We start from the raw sequence: 21635 nt of genomic DNA on the forward strand, positions 1-21635 counted from the left end.
ATGCTGTGGGTGCACACAGAATTCCCATTGCGGAGTTGTACCTGCCTGTGACTATTTATAAAAAAACGCGGTCAGACTGGGGCATGCAGACACCTTGACAGAATGAATAGTGTGTGGCACATAGGTTCCCCATTGCTATGACCACGTGTGCAGCTCCAGATGGAGGTGGCACAGGATTGCATTTCTCATTGCTTTTGTACAGCATTGTGGACTATCGCCCCGCCCCTTTTAAAGAGGGTCGCTGCCTAGCCGTGCCAACCCTCTGCAGTGTGTGCCTGCTTTTCCTCTGGCCGACGCACTTATAAATAGACATGAGGGTGGCGTGGCATGAGGGCAGCTGAAGGCTGGGCAGGGACAGTTTGGTGTGCGCTGTGGACACTGGGTCGTGGGGGGGGGGGGGGTTTGGTCAGCATGTAACCCAGGAGAAATGGCAGCGGAGTGTCATGCAGGCAGTGATTGTGCTTTGTTGGAGGTAGTGTGATGCTTAGCTACGGTATGCATTGCTAATGAGGGCTTTTCAGAAGTCAAAGTTGTTGGGAGGGGGGGGGCCCACTCTTGCCGCTATTGTGGCTTAATAGTGGGACCTGGGAAATTGAGATGCAGCCCAACATGTAGCCCCTCGCCTGCCCTATCCGTTGCTGTGTCGTTCCCATCACTTTCTTGAATTGCCCGATTTTCACAAACGAAAACCTTAGCGAGCATCGGTGATATACAAAAATGCTCGGGTCGCCCATTGACTTCAATGGGGTTCGGTATTCGAAACGAACCCTCGAGCATCGCGAAAAGTTCGTCTCGAGTAACAAGCACCCGAGTATTTTGGTGCTCACTCATTTCTAATATTTAAATTACCTGCCATCCCTGATAAAACTCATTGATTTGAATTTTGGCTTTCAGCACTAACCCCAGTATATCCCCTATTTAGGCATAAATCTGACCACCTCTCTGTCCACACTATACAAATGGAATTACCCCCTCTCGATACAGAAACTTTTAGCGGAATTGACTAAATTGGATGATCCTCTACTATTTTGGGTAGGAAGGATTAATGCAGTAAAAATGAAGCTATTGCCTCGTATACTATATCTCTTTCGGAAGCTGCCTGTCCCAATCCCGCAAGCAGTATTACCAAATTTCCAACGACTCCTATTTAGATTTATCTGAGCCAATAAGCACCCTAGGATTAGGTGTTCTCTTATGCACGATCATAAAAGAAAGGGGGGTAACCCGGACGATATACGCACGTCGGAATAAGCCCTCAGGCATAACCTGCTCCCGACCTAAAGCACTCCCGGCATCTATATATTTAGGAAACTATACTTTTGAATCTGCTGAGACTGCGAAGCAAATGTGAAGCTGAATGACCTAAAGTTAAAGCTTGAAGTTTTACAATTTTAGTTTAAAAATTCTGATTTAAAGTGGCAAACTGTATATTGTGTGATAAGCCATGGAAATAATCTATGATAGAATTTCCGTGGAACATGGACTGCATATCCTGATCCTTATGTTATTTGGCTTGAAAAAGACCTAATTATAGGTCGAAACGTTGCCTATCTTAACTTGGACGCAATAAACATGTTCCTTTGTATGACCTAATTTTCTGCATCATTTTATGCTGCCACCTCCTCCACTCTTCTACTTTGCATGGATAATCTATGATAGAATTTCTAATCTAAGTGCAAGAATGTTACTTTTCTATGTTTCTTTTTTGCTATCTACTCCCCCTGCGTGGGGAAAATTGTGGCATAAATGGCATTTATCTCAGTTTTTGCGACTTTAATAAAACATTTTGAAACTAAAACGTGCATGTGTGAGATTGGCCTAAGACATGACACCCGGTTTGATTAAGCAGTGTTGCCCGCATGAGCAGTGCTGGCCACTCAGAGCAGCATGTAGTGTCTTGGACTACCGATGTGTACTATGCACAGCGTGTATCAGGTAGTCAGAGAAGCAGTTTGTTCATCTTTGCTTCTCTAGGTCTGGAGGGTATGGACATACAGGGTAACTACTTACAGGTGGCTTTAGAAAGACAATTTTTATACCTTTAGAAGAGAATTATCTGCATCTTCTAATGCAGAAATCATCACTTTTGTAATGCAGTTCATTTTATAAATGTGCCGCACTTGAGTATTGCCCCCTTCCTCAGGCCCATTCACACAACAGCATTCTAGTAAGTATTATATGTGAAACAAAGGGATTTTTGGGACATGAACTTTATAAGTTTTATTCTTTTGGCAACAGGTGATACTATTCATGGCCTTTTGTACAATCAGGAGCTGGGTGGGTGGATACAGAGGCTGAACACTCCCTGCTAGTGCCTCACATAAAGAAGAAGTCTCTGCAAACAGTTACTCCACATTCCTTCTTCCACAGCAGAAAGATGTCGGACTCCACAGAGCAAAACAAATCAAACCATGAGAAATTCCAGGCAGAAATAAAGAGGATGGTGGAGGAGGCCAAGGGCAAGACACCCGAGGAGCTGAAAATGACTTATAAAGGGATCAACTATCCTAGCCCCCTATGCAGCGTGCCCACCTTTGAGGCTATGGAGCGCTTTGAAGCAAGAGAAGACGATGTATTGATTATAACTTATCCCAAGTGTGGTAAGTAGCATTGGATATGCACTACCTGTCTCCCATTCATATAACGGCCTCCGGGTGCCGTCACACATGGCGTATGTGCTGCAGGCTTTCTGCAATGAAAAACCTGAAAGACAAATTTGTTTGGCGAGATCCACAGATTTTGCATCGGCTTTTAATCCTTGTATGTCAAGGGTTAAAATCAAAAGCTTAAATAGACAGAAGTGCTGCAGATTCTGTGCTCTGTGTGAGCTAGATTTTTTTATTTTTTTTTTTAAATCCCATCTAAGTGGCTTGTACTGTAAGTGTTGGAATTTCTGCTATGGATTTTTCTCCAGAAATTTCACAAGTGTGAAGGCGGTCTAAGGAACCATTCACACAGGATGGCATTCCGCCGCAGGACGTAGCCAAATCCGCAGCTGCAGAACTCCACGGTAAAATCTGCAGGTCTAACTGTGGATTTTGATGCGGAATTGCAGGCAGGTATTAAGCTATTTTCAATTCTGCATCAAATCCGCAGGTAGCCTGCGGATTTGGTGCAGAATTTACTGCTGCTTGCTGTCAGTTGTGCGGCGTATTCTGCCCCATGTGAAAGGTCCTTAAGGCCTTCTTCCTTCACACTGTGGTCTTTTCTTGCATTTACAACTGCATGAAAAATGCCAGCGCTTTTATGTGATAATGTGTATTTAATGGAGTCTTTTGCTATTCAGTGCCATATTCTAATATTTGTGTGCGTGTGTATATTTCTATCTCTTCTAAGTTTTTTTTTATAGAAGCACTAGCTGATTACCCGGCGTTGTCCGTGTATTTTATTTTTAGACACAAAAATAATTTAAGTGTGCGTGTGTATAACGTGTGTGTGTGTGTGTGTGTACTGATTTAATATATTAGTGTATGAGGAGGAGGTCATCTGTGTAATATCTTACTGCATGAGGAGGAGGAGGTCGTCTGTGTAATAGTATTTGAGGAGGAAGAAGTTGTCTGTGTCAGATATTATCTGAGGAGCAGGAGGTCTGTGTAATACTGGCATAATTAAAAATCAAAAACTCACCAACTTCCCCTGTCATTTTTGTTGCCAATAGCAGCCAATCACAGCTCAGCTTTCACTTGTTATACTGGTGAGGTAAAATGAAAACTACGCTGTGATTGGTTGTTAAGGGCAACACAGATTTCCTTTTGGACAGTTTTTATTGGGTGCTGGGCTCATTTCTGTGTGGTACATAGTGGGTTAGTGCTAGTGGGAAGCTGTGTGGTGGTTGGAGCAGAGGAGGAAGTTGTCTGTGCAAGATGTAATTATCTGAGGAGCAGGAGGTCTGTGTAATATATTAGCATTTGAGGCGGAGGAGGAGGTTGTCTGTGTTAGATAAGACTGTGAAATAAAAACCATCTGCACAAGTGCAATTCCAGCATTCCCCTCACCCCCACCCTCCAGGGGCAGTGGGGCTGTCTTATCCCCACCAAATTTGTCCCCATGGGATGAGTTATATATGTACCAAGGGTATTAGTGTATCTTAACACCACCAGGAATTCCTGGTGGAGTCAAGATTGACAGGGGGTGACGCCCCCTGATGCTGATTGGCTGGACAGCGTGCTCGGCAGCAGGTCCTGGAATGTGTGTTAAGATCTGTAGAGAAGCCATACAGCAGCTGGCGCTGCTGCTGCCGCACACCTCCAGCAGCAAGTGGGTTTCCCGCTGGTGTACCACAAGGCGGAACCCCCCGACTGCACAAGCGCAGCGCCACTTCAGGCAAGTGACTTTGCCGGGAGTGTCAGTGAGGGACCAGTGATGCGGAGAGTCGGCGGCTGCCCGTACTCCCAGTGGTTTTCCGGGAGCGACCCACAGCGAGCAGTGATGCAATGCTGCCCACGAGTAAGCACACACACTGCAGCATCTGGATTTCTTACTGGCAGCGCTGCAGGCTTACACGGAGAGTTCCTATTCTGCTTAGGCTTAACTTATGACATGTTACTGCTGTAACATGCCGGCATTTCAATGTCATAATGTAAGCCTAAGCAAAATAGGAACCCTCCGCATAAGCATGCAGTGCTGCCTGTAAGAAACCCACACTGTGCGACTAGGACCTTCATGTCTTCACCCTATCAGAAGCTAGGGGTGTGAGAAGGGCATTCCTACTGTCAAACCCCTAGCTTCCAGTGGCATCAAGGTACACTAATACCTGTTCCAAGTTTGGTTGAAATTGTTTCAGAAGTTCATGAGTTAGGGCTAATGTCTACGAACGGATTTCTGCCGGGTTTCACGCGGCGGAAATCCGTGGTGTTATCCCGCAGCTATTAGGTTCTATTGAACCTAGTAGATTTCTGTATTTCAATGTTCAGGCTATGGAATTCAACCGCAGAATTCTGCAGCATGAGAGAAATCACGGCATGCTCCAATTGCTGTGGGAAAATGCACGGCTGGCTTCCATTGTAGTCAATGGATGACGCTTGTCACTGTTTTGTGTGCTCACAGCAGAAGTATCGAGTGATTACGTATCAGCACCAATTGCCGGCCACATCAGCGTGCACTGCCAGCGCGCCATTCGCTTTACTGTGTGCCAGCTCACCAAACAGGACTCACGCGGTGGATCCGGAGAGGTGAGTATGGGATCTTTAGGGGGCACCGTTTCGGACTCCGCTGCAATATTCCGCTAGAGGAGTCCGACACGGCCGTGGGCATAAAGCCTTATGGTGGCACATACACATATATATAGGCAGATAAAGGGTGAAGTTGTGAATGGAGTATATCTCCCTCCCAGGCTCTTAGTCCTGGCTCTCAACTCAGCTGTAGGCACTGACCCCGTTACTGGGGCATTAAAGGCTGCAGGTCTATGGAGTCAGTGTCTGACAAGCTGATAAGAGAACAATATCTTGCAGCCTGAACCTGAGCACCCTGCGTGGTGCACCTTTGCGTTTATTACATTGAATTGGACTTTTTCTGTTGCTTTTCCTGAATAAACTGAAGTAAGTTTATCCACTTTGAGTTCAGAGTGTCTGTGCCGCCCCACCCCCTGGGGGATTACCTCACAATATATATATATGAAAGATAGTATGGAAGTGCTGTATCTGCAGCATGCTGCTTTTCAAAAACACAGCAAATGCTCCACAAACCATACCCCATTGTATTTGGTGTATTTTTATATTTTATGTTAGACTTTAAGGTAAACTCTGGCTGCAAAAGAGAGCAGAAAAAACCTATTAAACCTGATAAAGAGAAACCCTACAAAACTGTATATGTGAATCCAGCCTTAATGCTCCTGGAGAGACCGATCCATGCACTCTGTGCCACCTTAGGGTGCTTTCACACACTGGAATATTCTGCACTACTATGCAGAATATTTTGTTGTGAAAATATGGACTGAAGTCCACATGTCTAAGTATACGTGTTTTGATGCTGAAAAGCCGGCAGTAGGGGTGTAGCTAAAGGCTCATGGGCCCTGGTGCAAAAGTTTAACTTGAGGGGGAGGGCCCCAACTTCTCTTGCCCCTTAACGCAGAGGCGTAACTTGAAGCTCCTTGGCCCCAATGTAAAAGCTGTAACAGGGCCCCCAACAATAATGTATATATATATATATATTCAAAGTACTGGGCTCACCATATGGAGAAGAGAGGCCTTATGGGCCCCCTCAGGCTCCTGTGCCTGGGTGCAACCACATCCCCTATAGTTACACAAGTGGACGTCAGATTTTAATTTATTTTTAAATTCGACTCAAAATCTGCATGATAGAGTGTTGTGGAATAATCCGCTGTGTGTGAAAGCACCCTTCTAGTGTGAGGTTCCATATTCTACCTTAGGCTAACTTCACATGGGAAAATTGTAATAGGCTGTGAATCACAGCCCGATATCATACATGTCAACATGTGATTTTTTTTGCCTCACTTTGGAGAAGTTCTGAGTGTTTCCAATGGGAAACCTCGCATTGCACTCACGTGCACCTTGCATGTGGCATGATTTTGCTGCCAGCTGTATTGAAAGCAATGAGCGATGAATGGGGTTCATATTCGTGCATCTTGTAATGCACAAATCTTGATCGATTTTCTCACGTGTGTAAAGGGTGTGGACTTCGGTGAATACTTTCATAGCGCAGCATATGACTGGGCATGACACAACTTTTTGTGCATCTGCGGCAGCCCAGCGCAAGCCTTCTTGGGGAGACATCGGGGAATAAGCTAGTTATGTCACGGATGACTCCGCTGCTCCTCTCCGAAGGTCGGGTGCGGCCTGGCTTGGCTACTCGCAGTGGTAATAACTCGTGATGTCAGTGTCCAGGGAAAGGTGACGTATCACCTACCCTAAATAAAGAGCAGTCCACAAAAGAAAGGCTATTTAAAACTGATGGCACGCTGTTTCTCTTTACTCACATTCAACGTGGAAAATATCACAGTACAAACAGTTCCAGTGCTTCAGACATTACATTTTCTTGTTTCAGTTTTTACACTCGTACAGTTCCAGTTTTCCCAAGGCACATTTATCCTCGGTCTCAGTTATCTGATGGATTTCCTTCTTGGGTTACTCACTCAACTGTATAGCTTCTCTAACACATTCACACTTGTGGCTTGTGTTAGGTAGTTGCTTACTAGTCCCGCTGTAGTTACGGTTCTGTGGAACGGCCTGCGGTCTCTCACACCCACGCTTGCTCTGTGTCTTGCATTCCATTTTCAGAAGGGACTCTTACAAGAGGAGGCTCCGCCCTGGCTGAGCTGCGGCAGGAGCAGCCAATATCTCCTCCATCCTCTCCTCTTTCCTCTTCTTCCAACTACTGTCTCTCTAAACTCCTCCTCCTAACACCTGACTAATTATAATCATGTGCACACCAAAGGTTATGACATACTAGACTAAACAGATACATTAACTCTTTCATGCACTGTTGTGATAAATCATATACTACTGTTCCATTCAACACTACATAGAGTGACATGAGACATACACAAAACAGGCAGATATGCAAGTGCCGGAGGGACCACAAACTCTGGGCCACTACACATCCTTTTTTGGGGTTAAGTTGAATATTGCACTTTATTACCAAATTTGTTTCCTTGTGGAATCAAGGAGTGAAGTGCTCATTAGGCTTCCATATTAAAGTAGAGTATGGGTCAATAAAGTGACATGGGTGCCTTATTACAGATCCCTAATATGGCCCTGTGTTGAGGACTTTTAGGCCTTGCCCAGTAATTGCAGATTTGGTGCATTTTTTTTGCATGAATACTAACAAAAGCTTCAAGGAAGAGGTAAAGCTTGCCCCCCCCCTCCTCCTCCTCTTTGTCCCTGTTTTTGAACCCCTTAAATAGTCACTGTAATTTCAAGTAACTTTTCATAAATCCGTAGTAAAAACAAATATAAAAGAAAATGTGATCAATCTCAAATAAATGCATTTGCCTTCCTTCCTTCCTTCCTTCCTTCCTTCCTTCCTTCCACTGCCTCTTCAACTGCTGACTCACTCTGACAAAACTGCTAAAATCCATCTGTCTCCCAAGATGGGCAGTCAGCTCACTGAAGGATCAGATTACATGCTATACATAAGTCTATAGAGAGAGGAGGAGGGGAGGAGGAAGATGAGCTGAGTGAGAGAGAAGCAAGAGAGGCTGTTGCAGCTAATGGTGAATGTTCTCTCTCTCTCCAAGTATTTTACTCACATCCATACTGTTCAGTAGATCTCTATAATGTCTTACATGGTGCTTCTAAAGAATTCGCTGGCATCACATATATGGTCTAAGGAAAGGAATAAGAACCTCTGCATATGGCTACCATTAGTGTAAGAAAGATCCAAAGGGTTTTCCAGCTTTAGTAAAGATTTAGCAGCAGACTTCAAGCTTAAATTATGCTGCAGATTGGTGTGGATTTGCACCAAAAGACGCTATGTGTGAGCCCACCCTTAAAATATTGATGACCTATACCCAGGATAGGTCATCAATAGATGATCACTGTGGGTCTGCTGCCTGGGATTCCTGCCTATCAACTGTTTGTCAAGGCCCTAAGAGGAACTCTGCCAGTAGTACCAACCCAGGCCGCCCTGATGGCACACATCAGCTCTGTTCAATGAAACAGCAGTCCCAGTAAACAGCTGATTGGTGGGGGCCCTGTCAACCAGCTAATGATAACCTATCCTGGTGAACATTGATTACATATGCCATCTATGTCTGATTTTAGTGGCATTTCTCACTATGGGGATCCTTGGGCAGCGTCTGAGGAGCAGGTCTCTTGGAATGAAGAAGGCTGGGTGCCATTTTGATAGTCCATAGGCTGTTCTGTATCTTCTGCCACAAAATGTAAACTAGGCAGTTCCACCTTGTCCAACAATAGCAAACTATTTCTCTCCAGACGATAACGCATCTCGGACACATACAACTTCTGATTAAATAAAGAATCCTTACTTTTACTCTGCATCTTTGCAGGTGACACGGCTTTGCCTCTCCAATTTTTTTCCTTCAGGCTCAGAACTTTCTTTGGTGGCTGGTAATGGCGGAGGCATTTTTTCTCTGTTTTTAGGTAAAGGCGCGAAGGAATCAACCTGCTCGTGATGGCAAAGCTCTGCCCTGCAGTGTCCAAGGAGCAGGCACACAGCCGAGGAGACAGCGGGGTAGAGAAAGGCTTTGTCACGGGGCTCTACCATCTCCTTCTCTGGGGGTAGCACAGGCCCTGACCACAACACTGCTGGGGGAGATCACATGGATAGTAACAGGAGGTTGCCTGTAGTCCAATTGTCACTTGTGACGCCACCGTTCCGTCCTCTGCAGCTGAACTCCCTGACGTAATAAAGCAGTCCACACACAGGGAATTTTCTGAACCGGGAACAGTTAATTCTTTTCATTTACTTGAACTCAAATAGACTGTACAAAGACTGTATTTGGATACTGTTTGTCTCTGTCTCGCTCTCTTTAGCCGCCTGCAGACGGGTGGAAATTCCACGGCGGGATTTCCCGCGGAATTTCCGCCCCTGGAAGCTGCCATAGGATTGCGTTAACAAACGCAATCCTATGCAGATGGCCGCGATTTGGGCGTGTGAAATCTCGCGCGGCAAACAAACCGCGGCATGCTCTATTTCTGTGCGGGGCTCACAGAGGCCCGCACAGAAGCGTCACTCACCAGCCGCCGGCTCTGCTCTGCGCCGGCTGCCGGCACATGAAAGAGCCGGGGCCGCGGGAGTAGATGAGTGTCACGCTGCTCTCTGCAGACGCTTGGGTCGCATCCCGCTGCGGGAAATCTCGCAGCCGGATCCGGTCCGGCCATCTGCAGGCGGCCTTTCTCTCTTCTATACCTCCACTGACAGATCACAGACAGAACAAACTCTCTTTTTTGCAAACATGTATACCCAACACCATCATGTGACTACAAACCATACATTTTTCCAGATAAGACAGACATACCAGACATTAACCCTTGCATGCCTGCAAACATCCAATTCACATAAATCTAATGCACTCCTCAAACAATACACTGACTTGAGACATACATGGCACATTAAGGAGGGGCCCTACTAACTCTGGGCCACTGCACTTGCAATAGCTAGAGCAAACTGACGAATGTACTCTGAAAAGTGTAGTGTCGAAAAAAAAAAAATCCCTAAAACATTACCCCACCTCCACCAACATGAAATTTTGACAACTAACAGGACAAGTTCATTGATTCATGCTGCTTGTGCCAAATTCTGTCCCACCAACCCCCATCAGCACTGCGCAATAGAAACCTGGATTCATCTGACCAGGCAATGTTTTTTCATTGTCCAGTGATACAATTTTTGAGCCCCGAAGTCTTACCTTTGTTTCTCTTAGCACTGGTACTCAAACTGATTGTCTGCTATTATAGTCCATTCTTGTTAAGGAACAATGAATTGTACATTAGACGTGTTAGTTGGAGCACCAGTGTTGTGTTCGGCTGCAATTTGCTTAACTGTATGTCACCTGATCCTCAGAATAATTCTTGACATCCTCTTCTGACCCCTTTTGTTGACAATATGTTTACATCATTAGGATCCCCTTTTGCTGGATGTTTTTCTTAAAACCATAGCATCAAAAAATCCTATAAGCTTGGCAGTTTTTGAAATACTTGCTCCGGTTCGTCCAGCACTGATGACCATGCCTCATTCTAAGTTGCTTGCACACTAAAACTGATTCATAGAAAACATGCTTACTTTATGTTATGTTGCACTCCATGGTCACTTGTTCAATTTCTATACAGGAGAGCTCCACTTGTGAAAGGGCAGGTGTCCATAATAAAGTGACCATTCAATGTATAGACTATGTGTACAGTCCATAAAAATAAACTGCCCTGTGGTTTGCAGTATTCTTTCCAAGAAGTGTACATAGGACATGGGGAGATTTCCAGGTGGAGGAAAGGGGATTTAGACATCAATGAAGAAAAGGACTATATTATAGAATTTTGTTGGGAGAAGAATTCCTGCACCAAAAAATTGATGACATCAGCTCTGGATTAGTCATCAATAAATGCTCAGCAGTGGTCTGTCGTACATTGTATAGTGGCTGTGCTTGATTTTGCAGCTCAGTCCCATTCAGCTGATTGGCAGAGTGCCTGAGTAGGGGACCCACGCCGATCAGTTATTGATGACCTATCCCAGGGGTGCAAAACATATGGCCCCAATCATTTGGACACAGAAATATTTATGTGTGGCTGCTCACATGTAGTCTCCATGTCAGGGTGAAGAGGAGTAGGACAACAGGAACAGACAAGAACAGTATTCGTGTATCTTGACACCACGGGAAGCTGGGGACATGACAGGACTTCCATGAGGAGCACCCCCTGTCACACCCCTAGCTTTTGATTGGCTGAAGAGCTGAAGGTCCTGCTACTGTGGATTTAGTCCTGAAGCAGCCAGCGCTCAGCTCCACTGATGTGACTGCAGGTACCCAGGTATTTCCCCTTCCCCGGCGTGCTGCCCTCCCTCATGAAGCTGCAGCCCCCTGACGCTCATTACCGCTCACTGCTCCAGCACATGCACCCGTGTCCCTCTGCTGCCAGAAAACAGGTCCACTCATTAAACACAGTCCCCCCTCCGCTCTGTCCGACTGCTCCACTTAGAAGTTTCCAATGGTGGCTCTCTGTGCAGCGCTCACCACACCCTGGCACTGCACCGATGTAAAGTCCCGACCGCCGGCTCATAGTGCATCGCTCACCGCTGCGTCCCACTACTGCCCTCAGAAGTCTTTTCTCAACAGCGCTCACCACTGCATCGCACAGCACCGCTCACAAGTGCATACCGCCAGCTCTCTCTGCAGCGCTCACAGCTCCATCCGACGTCTCTCACCTTCCTCCACAACCCCGCTCACCCCTCCATCCGACACCTCTCACCTTCCTCCACGTCCGCAGCTGCCACCTACAGGACTTGTGAGACCGCTGTCAGGAAGATAGCCGAACAGCCAATCACGAACAAAGGGCGTCAACCACCTGTCAAACTGCATGTATCTTGGCTCCACCAGTACTTCCGGTGGCGTCAAGATACACTAATATCGACAAGTACTAAGGGTGCCCTGAGTAGCCATGTCAGGGTCCCCTACATATGAGGACAAGTAGTAAGGGTGCACTGTGTAGTCATGCCTGGGTCCCATATATATTAGGAGTCTCTTCACCCGTTAGGCACTCCAGAAATGATTATATGGGCACTCCAGAAATTAGTATATGTGTTAGAGGCATTATATATGCACGCTTTCTCGATTGTAGTTTATAGGGCTAATGAAATGCTAGGCTATTACGATGACATCCATAATCTACAATGGAGAGAGCCACATGTGTTACCTCACCCTCTCTGGTGTTGATTGGGTGTCTTTTTTTTCCCCATCTAAACCATTAGGGACTTTTTTTTTAATGCAGTAAGAACCACCAAAATGAAATGTACCTCTGGACTACAATATATGATGTAACTCAGAACTACTACAAGATAAAAACTGTAGTGCATTCACAAGGTGGTTCAGGTTTTTGTGCAGGTTATACAGGTGTGTAAACAGTAGGGTGTAGAAAGTTGAGCACTTCCTTCCCCTGCCTTTTCATTTGATAGGAAAATGCTGATTGCAAGAAGTTATAAAACCTTTTACTAAAATGAGTCACTGAAATAAAAGTAATCACGCTAAGGGTGGATTCACATCTGCTTTGGAACCTTCAGGAAGTAGTACCATGTTTCCCTGAAAATAAGACACTGTCTTATATTAATTTTTGCCTCAAAAGAGGCACAGTGTCTTATTTTCGGTGCTTGTCTTACATTTACTCAGCCACCGGCATCTGTGTCCCTCGCTCTGGTCCCCTGGATTCTCGTCTCCTGGTAACAGGGCTTTGACTACTCCGCCTCCGGTAAGCGCTCTGATTGGCTGGCGCTTGATCCAATCACAGCGCTTACCGGAGGCGGGGCGTACTCAAAGCCAAGTTACCAGGAGAAGAGAACCTTGTCAGCGCTAAGAACTGCAGCCTGCAGCAGCGTGGGGACCAGCGTAAGGGACACAGACACCAGCGGCTAGGTGAGCATAAGCAATAAGGTAAAAGAAGCAATAATCGCCTAGCCGCCGGCGTTTGTGTCCCTCACGATGGTCCCACGCTGCTGCAGTTCTCAGCGCTGACAGGATTATCCTTTGGTGACGGGGTTTGTATACCCTGCCCTCCGGTAAGAGAGCGCTGTGATTGGATCGAGTGCCAGCCAATCAGAATCAGCGCTCAATGAACTGATTACAACCATTCAGTGATGTCATTCACTGAATGGCTCTGAATGATCGAGTGCCGCCTTTGATTGGCTGGCACTCGATCCAATCACAACGCTCTTACCGGAGCGGGGTATTCAAAGTGCCATCACCAGAAGAGAATCCTGTCAGTGCTGAGGACTGCAGCCTGCCGCAGTGCTGGAGACCAGCGCAAGGGGCACAGATGCCGGCGGCTAGGTGAGTATTGCTTTTTTTTTAATCTAGTGTAGTTAGAGCTTATTTTCAATGGAGGGCTTATATTTCAAGGCAACCTTGCCACCCTCTCCCTCCGAAAAACAGGGGTAGGGCTTATTATTGGGTAGGGCTTATTTTTTGGGAAAAACTGCAGTACTGCATGCTGCACTTTTTCTTCCGATTAAAAGTCGGGCAGCTAAGTGTAAACCAAATGGACCCCATACGTCAATTAGTCATTTGGTTCATTTGGTGATGTTCGGCTTTGTCATGAGACACAGCATTCTGCCACCGGGATTCCCCTTTCCTGCTCCCCCAAATGGAGCAGGAAACCAGAACCACCCACCCCCACCACCACCGCCGAAAGTGTGAATGGATCTAGTGTTGGTTGAAAACAGTGCCGTGTTGCTTGCAGTAACTTTCAAACACTGTCCCCTAGTTACTGTGCATGCTTAGGGACCTTGCATATGAGATGGGATTATGCTGCAGGACACAGCCCAGTGCGCACCTGTAGAATTCCACACCCAAAAATCTGCAGGTGTAAGATCGGTCTCGCACAGCGAGATTTGAATTGCGGACAATACAATTGCCGTCCACGAAGACGATATATGGTAATACATGGGCATTGAAAGGTATGAACTTTCAACGGTTTTGCACAGATGTACGGGTAGAAATTAGGAATACTGTGAGCGGAAGAAAAATGAGCAGAATGCACTAGTTTAATGCGCATTCTGTACGTGCGGGCTCCATTGATCTCTATTAATATGTGCGATCTGCTGAGCATATACAATTAACATTGCATATGAGCGCAGATTCAATTGCAACTTGCTAGGAGACCAGATACAAAAGCTGAAACTTTGAGAGAGAGAAAGACTTTCCATACGCAACCATTTGCAATTCGTTTCCGCGATCACTCACAGGTCTTCTCGCAAGCGGAATCCGATCCGTTTGTGTGCGTCCAGCCTAACTGTAAATTTTGATGTGGAATTGCAGCAGGTTTCAAGGACCTATCACACACGATGGCATTGTTTGCAGCATGCAATGCAGATACAGTTTTTTTTATCTCTTTAAAAGGCCAGCTTCACGTGGACGATAAAATTGCGCGAGATTTGTGCATTGAGAGACGCACAAATATGAACCCCATTCTTTTGAATGGAGTCATACACATGAGCGTTGCCTTCCTGCATGGTACACGGGATTCAAAGCACGGCATGCTGCGATTTTCGGCAGTGAGCCTATCTATTAGATAGACTCCCCACGGAGACCTGTCAGCTCTCTCCCCTGCGGTCGAATATTGCTAGCGATATTCCGCCTCGGCCATGGACAGGCAGCCTGACAGAGCAGTTAAACATTAGCGTTACACTTATGACCGCCTCCAGCTCGTAACTCTCGATTTTGGTAGTATCTTCTGACTGTGCCTTACCACAAATCAAAAGTGGGTTCATCCGACTGCAGTTTCCAGCTCATCAGAATATAGTAATGTCTACAGATGTTGGTAGAGGCGATGACCGTGCTACAGAACGACATGTCGTAGTGTCACCTATTATGTGGCTACTGGGCTACTGGACTAGTGAGAGTAGTGGCAGTACTTGTCTGGCCATTATGCCGTTAGCAGTATAACCCTCGGGCTTCAGCAACACAAGTTCCCAAAGTTCTGCTCTGACCCGATCTTAGGTCCGTCAGTGTTTAGCACATACGATATTGAAAGCCATAGGTGAATATTTCATATGTTTTTCTTCAGTTGAACTTCCTGGTCCTAGACCTTGTGCACACAAATGGTACTTGACTGAGCAAGTCACAGAACACACATATCTCTACGTTCTTTTTAGGGACTCGTTCACACAGGCGTATTTGCGCCACATATTACATAGTAAATAGAACCCACTGTTTTCAATGGGTTTGTTCACATGACCGTATTTTTTTCACGTGATATATGATTGCATGAAGAATTGCGCAGCATATTATATTTCAGTGCATATCAGGCCATTGAAGTGAATGGGCTGGTGTAAATACACAGGAAACCTGTGCATTCACTGCATAGTTGCACTTTTTTTTCCTCTTGTCTGTGTGCAAATACGCTGTGTATTTTTGCACACAAAAGCACATAGACGAAATACACGGGCATAAACTATATGCGCAGTGTATTTACATGACCAAAGTGCACTTGCGTCTGTGTGAAGGAGCCCTAAGGCTGTATTTACATTGGCATGCACGATATCAGTCCAAGAAACTTAGACTAAAATTGTGCTTGTAAAATTGTGATTTTTCTTCTATGCGAGTACAATGCGATATGCGAGAAAATCACATCGCTGATTTTTCACATGTATCTTTCACGCACACGATAATAGCATGTATTTTTTTTGTGCATGCAAATTCACAGGGAATGCACACACAAAAATACAGTAAAATACAAACATGCGCACAACGTTCACTGCGCAAATTTGCACGTAAATATGCTTATTCCTGTGTGAAGCCGGCTTTGGGGCGCTTATAGACAGGCAGAATTATTGAACATTCCACACCCAGATTCCACAGGGCTATCTGCAGGATTTGGATGCAGAATTAAAATGGTTTAACGCCGTTTTCACACGGCTGAGAATCTTGACTGAGCTTTGTGTGTTGTGAGGCTCATAAAACTCCTGCGAATATGAACTCCATTCTTTTGAATGGAGTCATACACATGAGCAACATTTTCCCTCATCACTGCGATGTGCTGAGGCAGAAAAATCATGGCATGTTCTATTATTTTGCATTGCCCATTGATTTCAATGGGACTTTAAATACATTGCATGGCTCTCACATGCTGTGCAATGCAAGGTTTCCCATTGAAATGAATTTCACAAAAGGGATGTGAGGCGTTTTCTGCCTGCTGCCCTGTACTCGTCCCTCAGCCACCAGCCCGCCCAGTGCTCCTTACTGCATGGTCCTAGTGCTGGAGACACTGGGAGGAGTCAGACTCTGATTCTATTGGGTCATGTGACAGGAAGATTCGGCTGGCAGAACCTGCCGCTGGCTAAAGGCTGCATTAGGGTAAAGGGCAACATTTGGGGGTGGTATTACAAAAAGGGGCCACATTTAGTAACACTATGACCCTGTTTCCCCAAAAAGGTATTACTAAGAGGCCACAGTGGGGGCCTTATTACTATTAAATGGTTGTCAGAGGTTTTTTTTTTTTTTTTAACTAATGCTCCCCTGAAAATAACTAAAGACTATAGTCGCCTTTCTAGGGTATCCTAGATTAGCTCAAAGACCGGCAACAACCACTGAGACCCCCACTGTTAGCTAATATGAGGAAGCTGCAATGCCTGGTGAAATCATAGTGATCCATGTTCTCTAGACAATTTCAAATTGAAAATTTATTTATTTATTTTTTTCAGAAATATTTCCGCATGTTATATTTTGTTATAAAAATGGTACAATTAAAGGGAAATGCTTAAGGCCAGTTTCACATCTATGTAGGAACCTCGAGTGGGAGGTTCCATCGTAGATATGACTGAGAATACCGGAAGAAAAAGCTCCCGCGTTTTTTCTGTCCAAAAGCTGGGACCTAATTAAGGTCAATGGGGTTCACCCGACACTGTTTGGACTCTGGACGGAACCGTTTGGTCACAGAGATTGCCTTTGCCTGCTTCCCGAATGGGAATCCCCAACACAGATGAGAAAGCACCCTTATATGTTGTGTTTTATTGCATTCGTTCCTCCTGTACATAAACTCCTGTAACACAAACTTACAGAATTTGTATTTATGATGTTCCAGGAACAAACTGGTCAATAAAGATACTTCATGAAATGCTGTTTGAGCTTCATGGGAAGGAGCCGACACTGGACCAAGCAATGTTAGAGTTCGGAAAACCAGACAAATATGAGGTTTGTTATTTTACACAACTTTAAGATTATTAGATGCTGAATATAATGTATATAATTACAACCGTATGACTCAAGAGCAAGAAAACTCCCTCACTGAGGGCTTTGCGTTGAAATATTTGCTGAGAACAACCAAGAAGAATGTGTATAGATTAAACGCTACATAGACTGATATGAGTACAAGTGATAACTGGTTGTTATATATGCTATTATAGCGCTTGCTATTTCACATGTTTGGACGATTTGTAGGGGGTTGTTCCTCCTCAAAATATTTAAACTGCGGCTGCCCAACACTTCATGACCGCCTGGAAGACAGAAAGTTGTTGGTGGAAACCAATCTCTTCTCGAAGACAAAAAAGTTAAGGAAGAGTGAATTGCCCACCACTTTGTGACACGCAGTACGCTGTAAATTAAAACCCATCGATAATAATGCGTCTGTTCTCATTTCTCTTTTTTGCAAGCACATTTTGTGTGTGTGGAAAGAAATGCAGCACACTCTATTTTTGTGCGCCAAGTGTCCCAATAGAAGTCTATGGGAGGTGCTGAAATATGCGCACAAATGTGTAATATGCTGCTCAATTCCGTGAAAGACAACACATCATAACCCCACTAGACTAAAGAGCCTTTTAAATCAGGATGGGGGAGTGTAGTGCACTCATGTGAACTGGTACTGTGATCGCAAAACATTCAGTAACATGAGCCAATATACACGCAAATCGACCTCATTCATAGCGCAAATATGTTGTACTGCAGCATGCGCAATAGCGCATACATCCATGTGAAAGAGCCCGTATGCAGGCATAAAAATAATTGTTGGCTTGTTCACTTATCGTGTGGTTTAAAGACCGATTGTTTAGTGATTCTCAGTCACTTATACAGCAAATGTGAAAGACTGAACCAGCAACATTTGAACAAGCCAACAATGTATCTGCTGTATAAGCCGGCTGCCCGAGCGAACGGACCCGAGCAATAATTGTTTGGTGTAAACAGTCACCTATCTTTATACCAGACTTGTCCACAACTGTAGCACAACACCCAGGGGTACGGATTAGGATAGGAAGCACCTCCTTATGGCCAGAAGCCAAGTGGTCTATTAAATTACTTTAAGCTTTCCTGTCATACATGTTCAACAAGTTTTAATGCAGTTTTAATTGTCTGTAGAAATAATAGTACTGAATGCCTAGAAATAATCCGGGTTTAAAGATACTGAATTTGAATTGCCATAAGCAAAATTAACCCTTTGGTACTAATTCTAAATAAAATATAAACCTTTATTATAGCGTAGACGGACACATATATGTAAAAACACAGTCTGCAAAGGTCAGTCCATAAACATGGTAGTATCAAGACTGCTCTTATATAATAATAGTTTGGTAACTGAAGTCATCTATGGAGGATGGCCAATCCAATATTCTTAGTAGAGATAAACTTTCTGACTGACTATCAGAGACTGATATCTAAAAACTAGCTGTATAACTCCTATTAGTAAGGGCTCATGTTCACGGGCGGGTTTGAATTCCGGGACCCGCGTGGTAAACCCGTGCGGATGATCCAGAGTTCAAGGTGCCCACAGACCATTCATGGGCGCCCGCAGCTTAATTAAAGCATGTGGGTTTCTTTTCCAGAACTTCTCGTCCGGAAAACAAATCGCAGCATGCTGCGTTTTGCCGCGGGTCCCACAGGGACAGATGCCATTGCAGTCCATGGAAGTCGTCCGATCTGCAGCACAACAGGAACTGTCACTCCGGGTGTGCTGCAGGTCCCACAGAAAAGCAGGAGATTTTATTTATTTTTTTTAAATCTCCACTGCGTGTGTCGGCTGGTGGGCCTGCCCACATGCCAGTGCGTCCGCCCACATGCACGGAGGAGATGCCGGATTACCCGCACACGTCCGGAATGTCCTCATGTTGTGGGCAGGGTGAGCTCCCGCCCACAGAACCCGACCCCGCCCGTGGACATAAGGTCTTAAGCTCCAACATGTTTTGTTGTCTAAACAGCATCATCAGGGAGACAAGGTATTGGCTATACAATAGAGAATGACTGGCAGCATAGGCAGGATTGCAAAGGTGAAAAAAGGCTTCTTTATTACCCCATCACATAGATAGCGACGTTTCGGCCTGTGTGGCCTTCCTCATGCTCATACAAATAACTACTAGCGTGACATATATAAAGACCATCTAACCCACAATCAACAAATCACAACATAGTACATAAATACATACATGTGTTGGTATTCAAACTTGATTATCTCGTCTCCTGGTCGCTCCGTGATCATCTGTATAGTTATTCCGGACGCCATCTTTGGAGAATCACCGCGCATGCGCGAAATACCGCGCTCGCGAGATGATGACATCACAGAGAGGTCATTACAGAAATCTTCGTTGTTACTGCGCTTGTGCGGAAATCCCAATACTGCGAGATCAGCCTGCAATACTACCACGCCATCTTTCTTATGGTATTCTCCGTTTACCAATAGAGAGTTTGCCATCTGCATCATGATCGCGCACAAGGCACGATGTTAATCGCAGCATTCCATCAAACTGTCTCAAAGGCACAGATTCTTTTATTCCAGCGAAGCTATACCAATCACATCTTGTTCATAACTACCATATTTTGTTATTACGGAATTATGTTAAGTATATCAAGATGTTACTTTGCAACCATCATTATGTATGTACATTATCAATACAACCGTGCAAAATCTCGTCCATGGTCGTGTCCAATATGTGATACATCACTTAAATTTTGTTCTTTTGATTGATTGGGTTATCCCCCCTTTTTTGTTTGCTCTACCAAATAAAGATTGCATTGATTGATAAAAATATTTCTTTCTTGGTCCCGTATATTTATGCCATATATTGGATACTTGCCTTCTGCATCATGGTCAATATAATTATGTTCTCTATACTCTGCGCTAATAATTGGTATGCCTGCCCCTTTAAATATTGCCGGCATACATATGAGTACCATGGAGGTCTGGATAGTATGAAATGTGACCTAGAGTGTGAGATAGAGGTTGCGCATTAATATTTTGCACGGTTGTATTGATACTTTGCAACCATCATTATGTATGTACATTAACATCTTGATATACTTAACATAATTCCGTAATAACAAAATATGGTAGTTATGAACAAGATGTGATTGGTATAGCTTCGCTGGAATAAAAGAATCTGTGCCTTTGAGACAGTTTGATGGAATGCTGCGATTAACATCGTGCCTTGTGCGCGATCATGATGCAGATGGCAAACTCTCTATTGGTAAACGGAGAATACCATAAGAAAGATGGCGTGGTAGTATTGCAGGCTGATCTCGCGGTATTGGGATTTCCGCACAAGCGCAGTAACAACGAAGATTTCTGTAATGACCTCTCTGTGATGTCATCATCTCGCGAGCGCGGTATTTCGCGCATGCGCGGTGATTCTCCAAAGATGGCGTCCGGAATAACTATACAGATGATCACGGAGCGACCAGGAGACGAGATAATCAAGTTTGAATACCAACACATGTATGTATTTATGTACTATGTTGTGATTTGTTGATTGTGGGTTAGATGGTCTTTATATATGTCACGCTAGTAGTTATTTGTATGAGCATGAGGAAGGCCACACAGGCCGAAACGTCGCTATCTATGTGATGGGGTAATAAAGAAGCCTTTTTTCACCTTTGCAATCCTGCCTATGCTGCCAGTCATTCTCTATTGTGGATTCTAACGTGGACCTTTGGTTCTTTTGCGGTCCGGACTTGGCTTATGCATCACTAACCTGACCCCTGAAAGGGTTGAAGTGTGCTGCTGGTGTACTTTACTTTATAAGGTATTGGCTATAGTGAGCCGGGAGCTCACAGACAGAACTTATATAGTAAAGGGGCGGGCCAAATGAGAGGACAATCTATCCAGACAAGAGAAGCAATTGAACCTATCATTATGAAGCAGTGCAGGAAGGGTCGGATGATTGACAGTGATCTCCTCCATACACATGACAGGAGGCTAAGTCCAATGGGAGATGGATGCCTGCACATGTACTGTCCCATTGGAATGGCTTAGAAAGATAGGTGCTAAAAAGACCGACACCGTGCATAAAAAGGGACTTAGAAAAAAATCAGTCCCAAATGTTCTAAAGATGGTGCACATGCCTATAGACTTAAAAATAGCAAAATGTACTAATTCCCACATTTAGAAAGTAGGCATACCTTACTATAAGTGCAATATGTCAAAAGACAATACCATCTTGTGTGAGTATGGACTTTGAAGAAAAATGCAGATAGACTAGGAAGAATGGATACTGAAAAAAAAACAAACGCCACACATAAGAGGGGACTTAGAAAAAAG

The 21635-nt window shown here is 44.8% G+C and overlaps 1 protein-coding gene across 1 annotated transcript in view; it reads left to right on the forward strand.

Annotated features, from left to right (window-relative positions):
- Positions 1–2337: 2337 nt before the first annotated feature.
- The window catches only part of LOC136620887 (sulfotransferase 6B1-like), a 52878-nt gene continuing 33580 nt past the window's right edge, over positions 2338–21635 (forward strand). Inside the window, exons 1-2 of the mRNA XM_066595940.1 lie at positions 2338–2600; positions 17199–17308. Coding sequence (XP_066452037.1) covers positions 2378–2600; positions 17199–17308 — 333 coding nt within the window. The 5' untranslated portion in view covers positions 2338–2377. The remainder of the gene's footprint in view (positions 2601–17198; positions 17309–21635) is intronic.

This window comes from Eleutherodactylus coqui, chromosome 3 (genome assembly GCF_035609145.1).
Source record: "Eleutherodactylus coqui strain aEleCoq1 chromosome 3, aEleCoq1.hap1, whole genome shotgun sequence".
Lineage (NCBI taxonomy): Eukaryota > Metazoa > Chordata > Amphibia > Anura > Eleutherodactylidae > Eleutherodactylus > Eleutherodactylus coqui.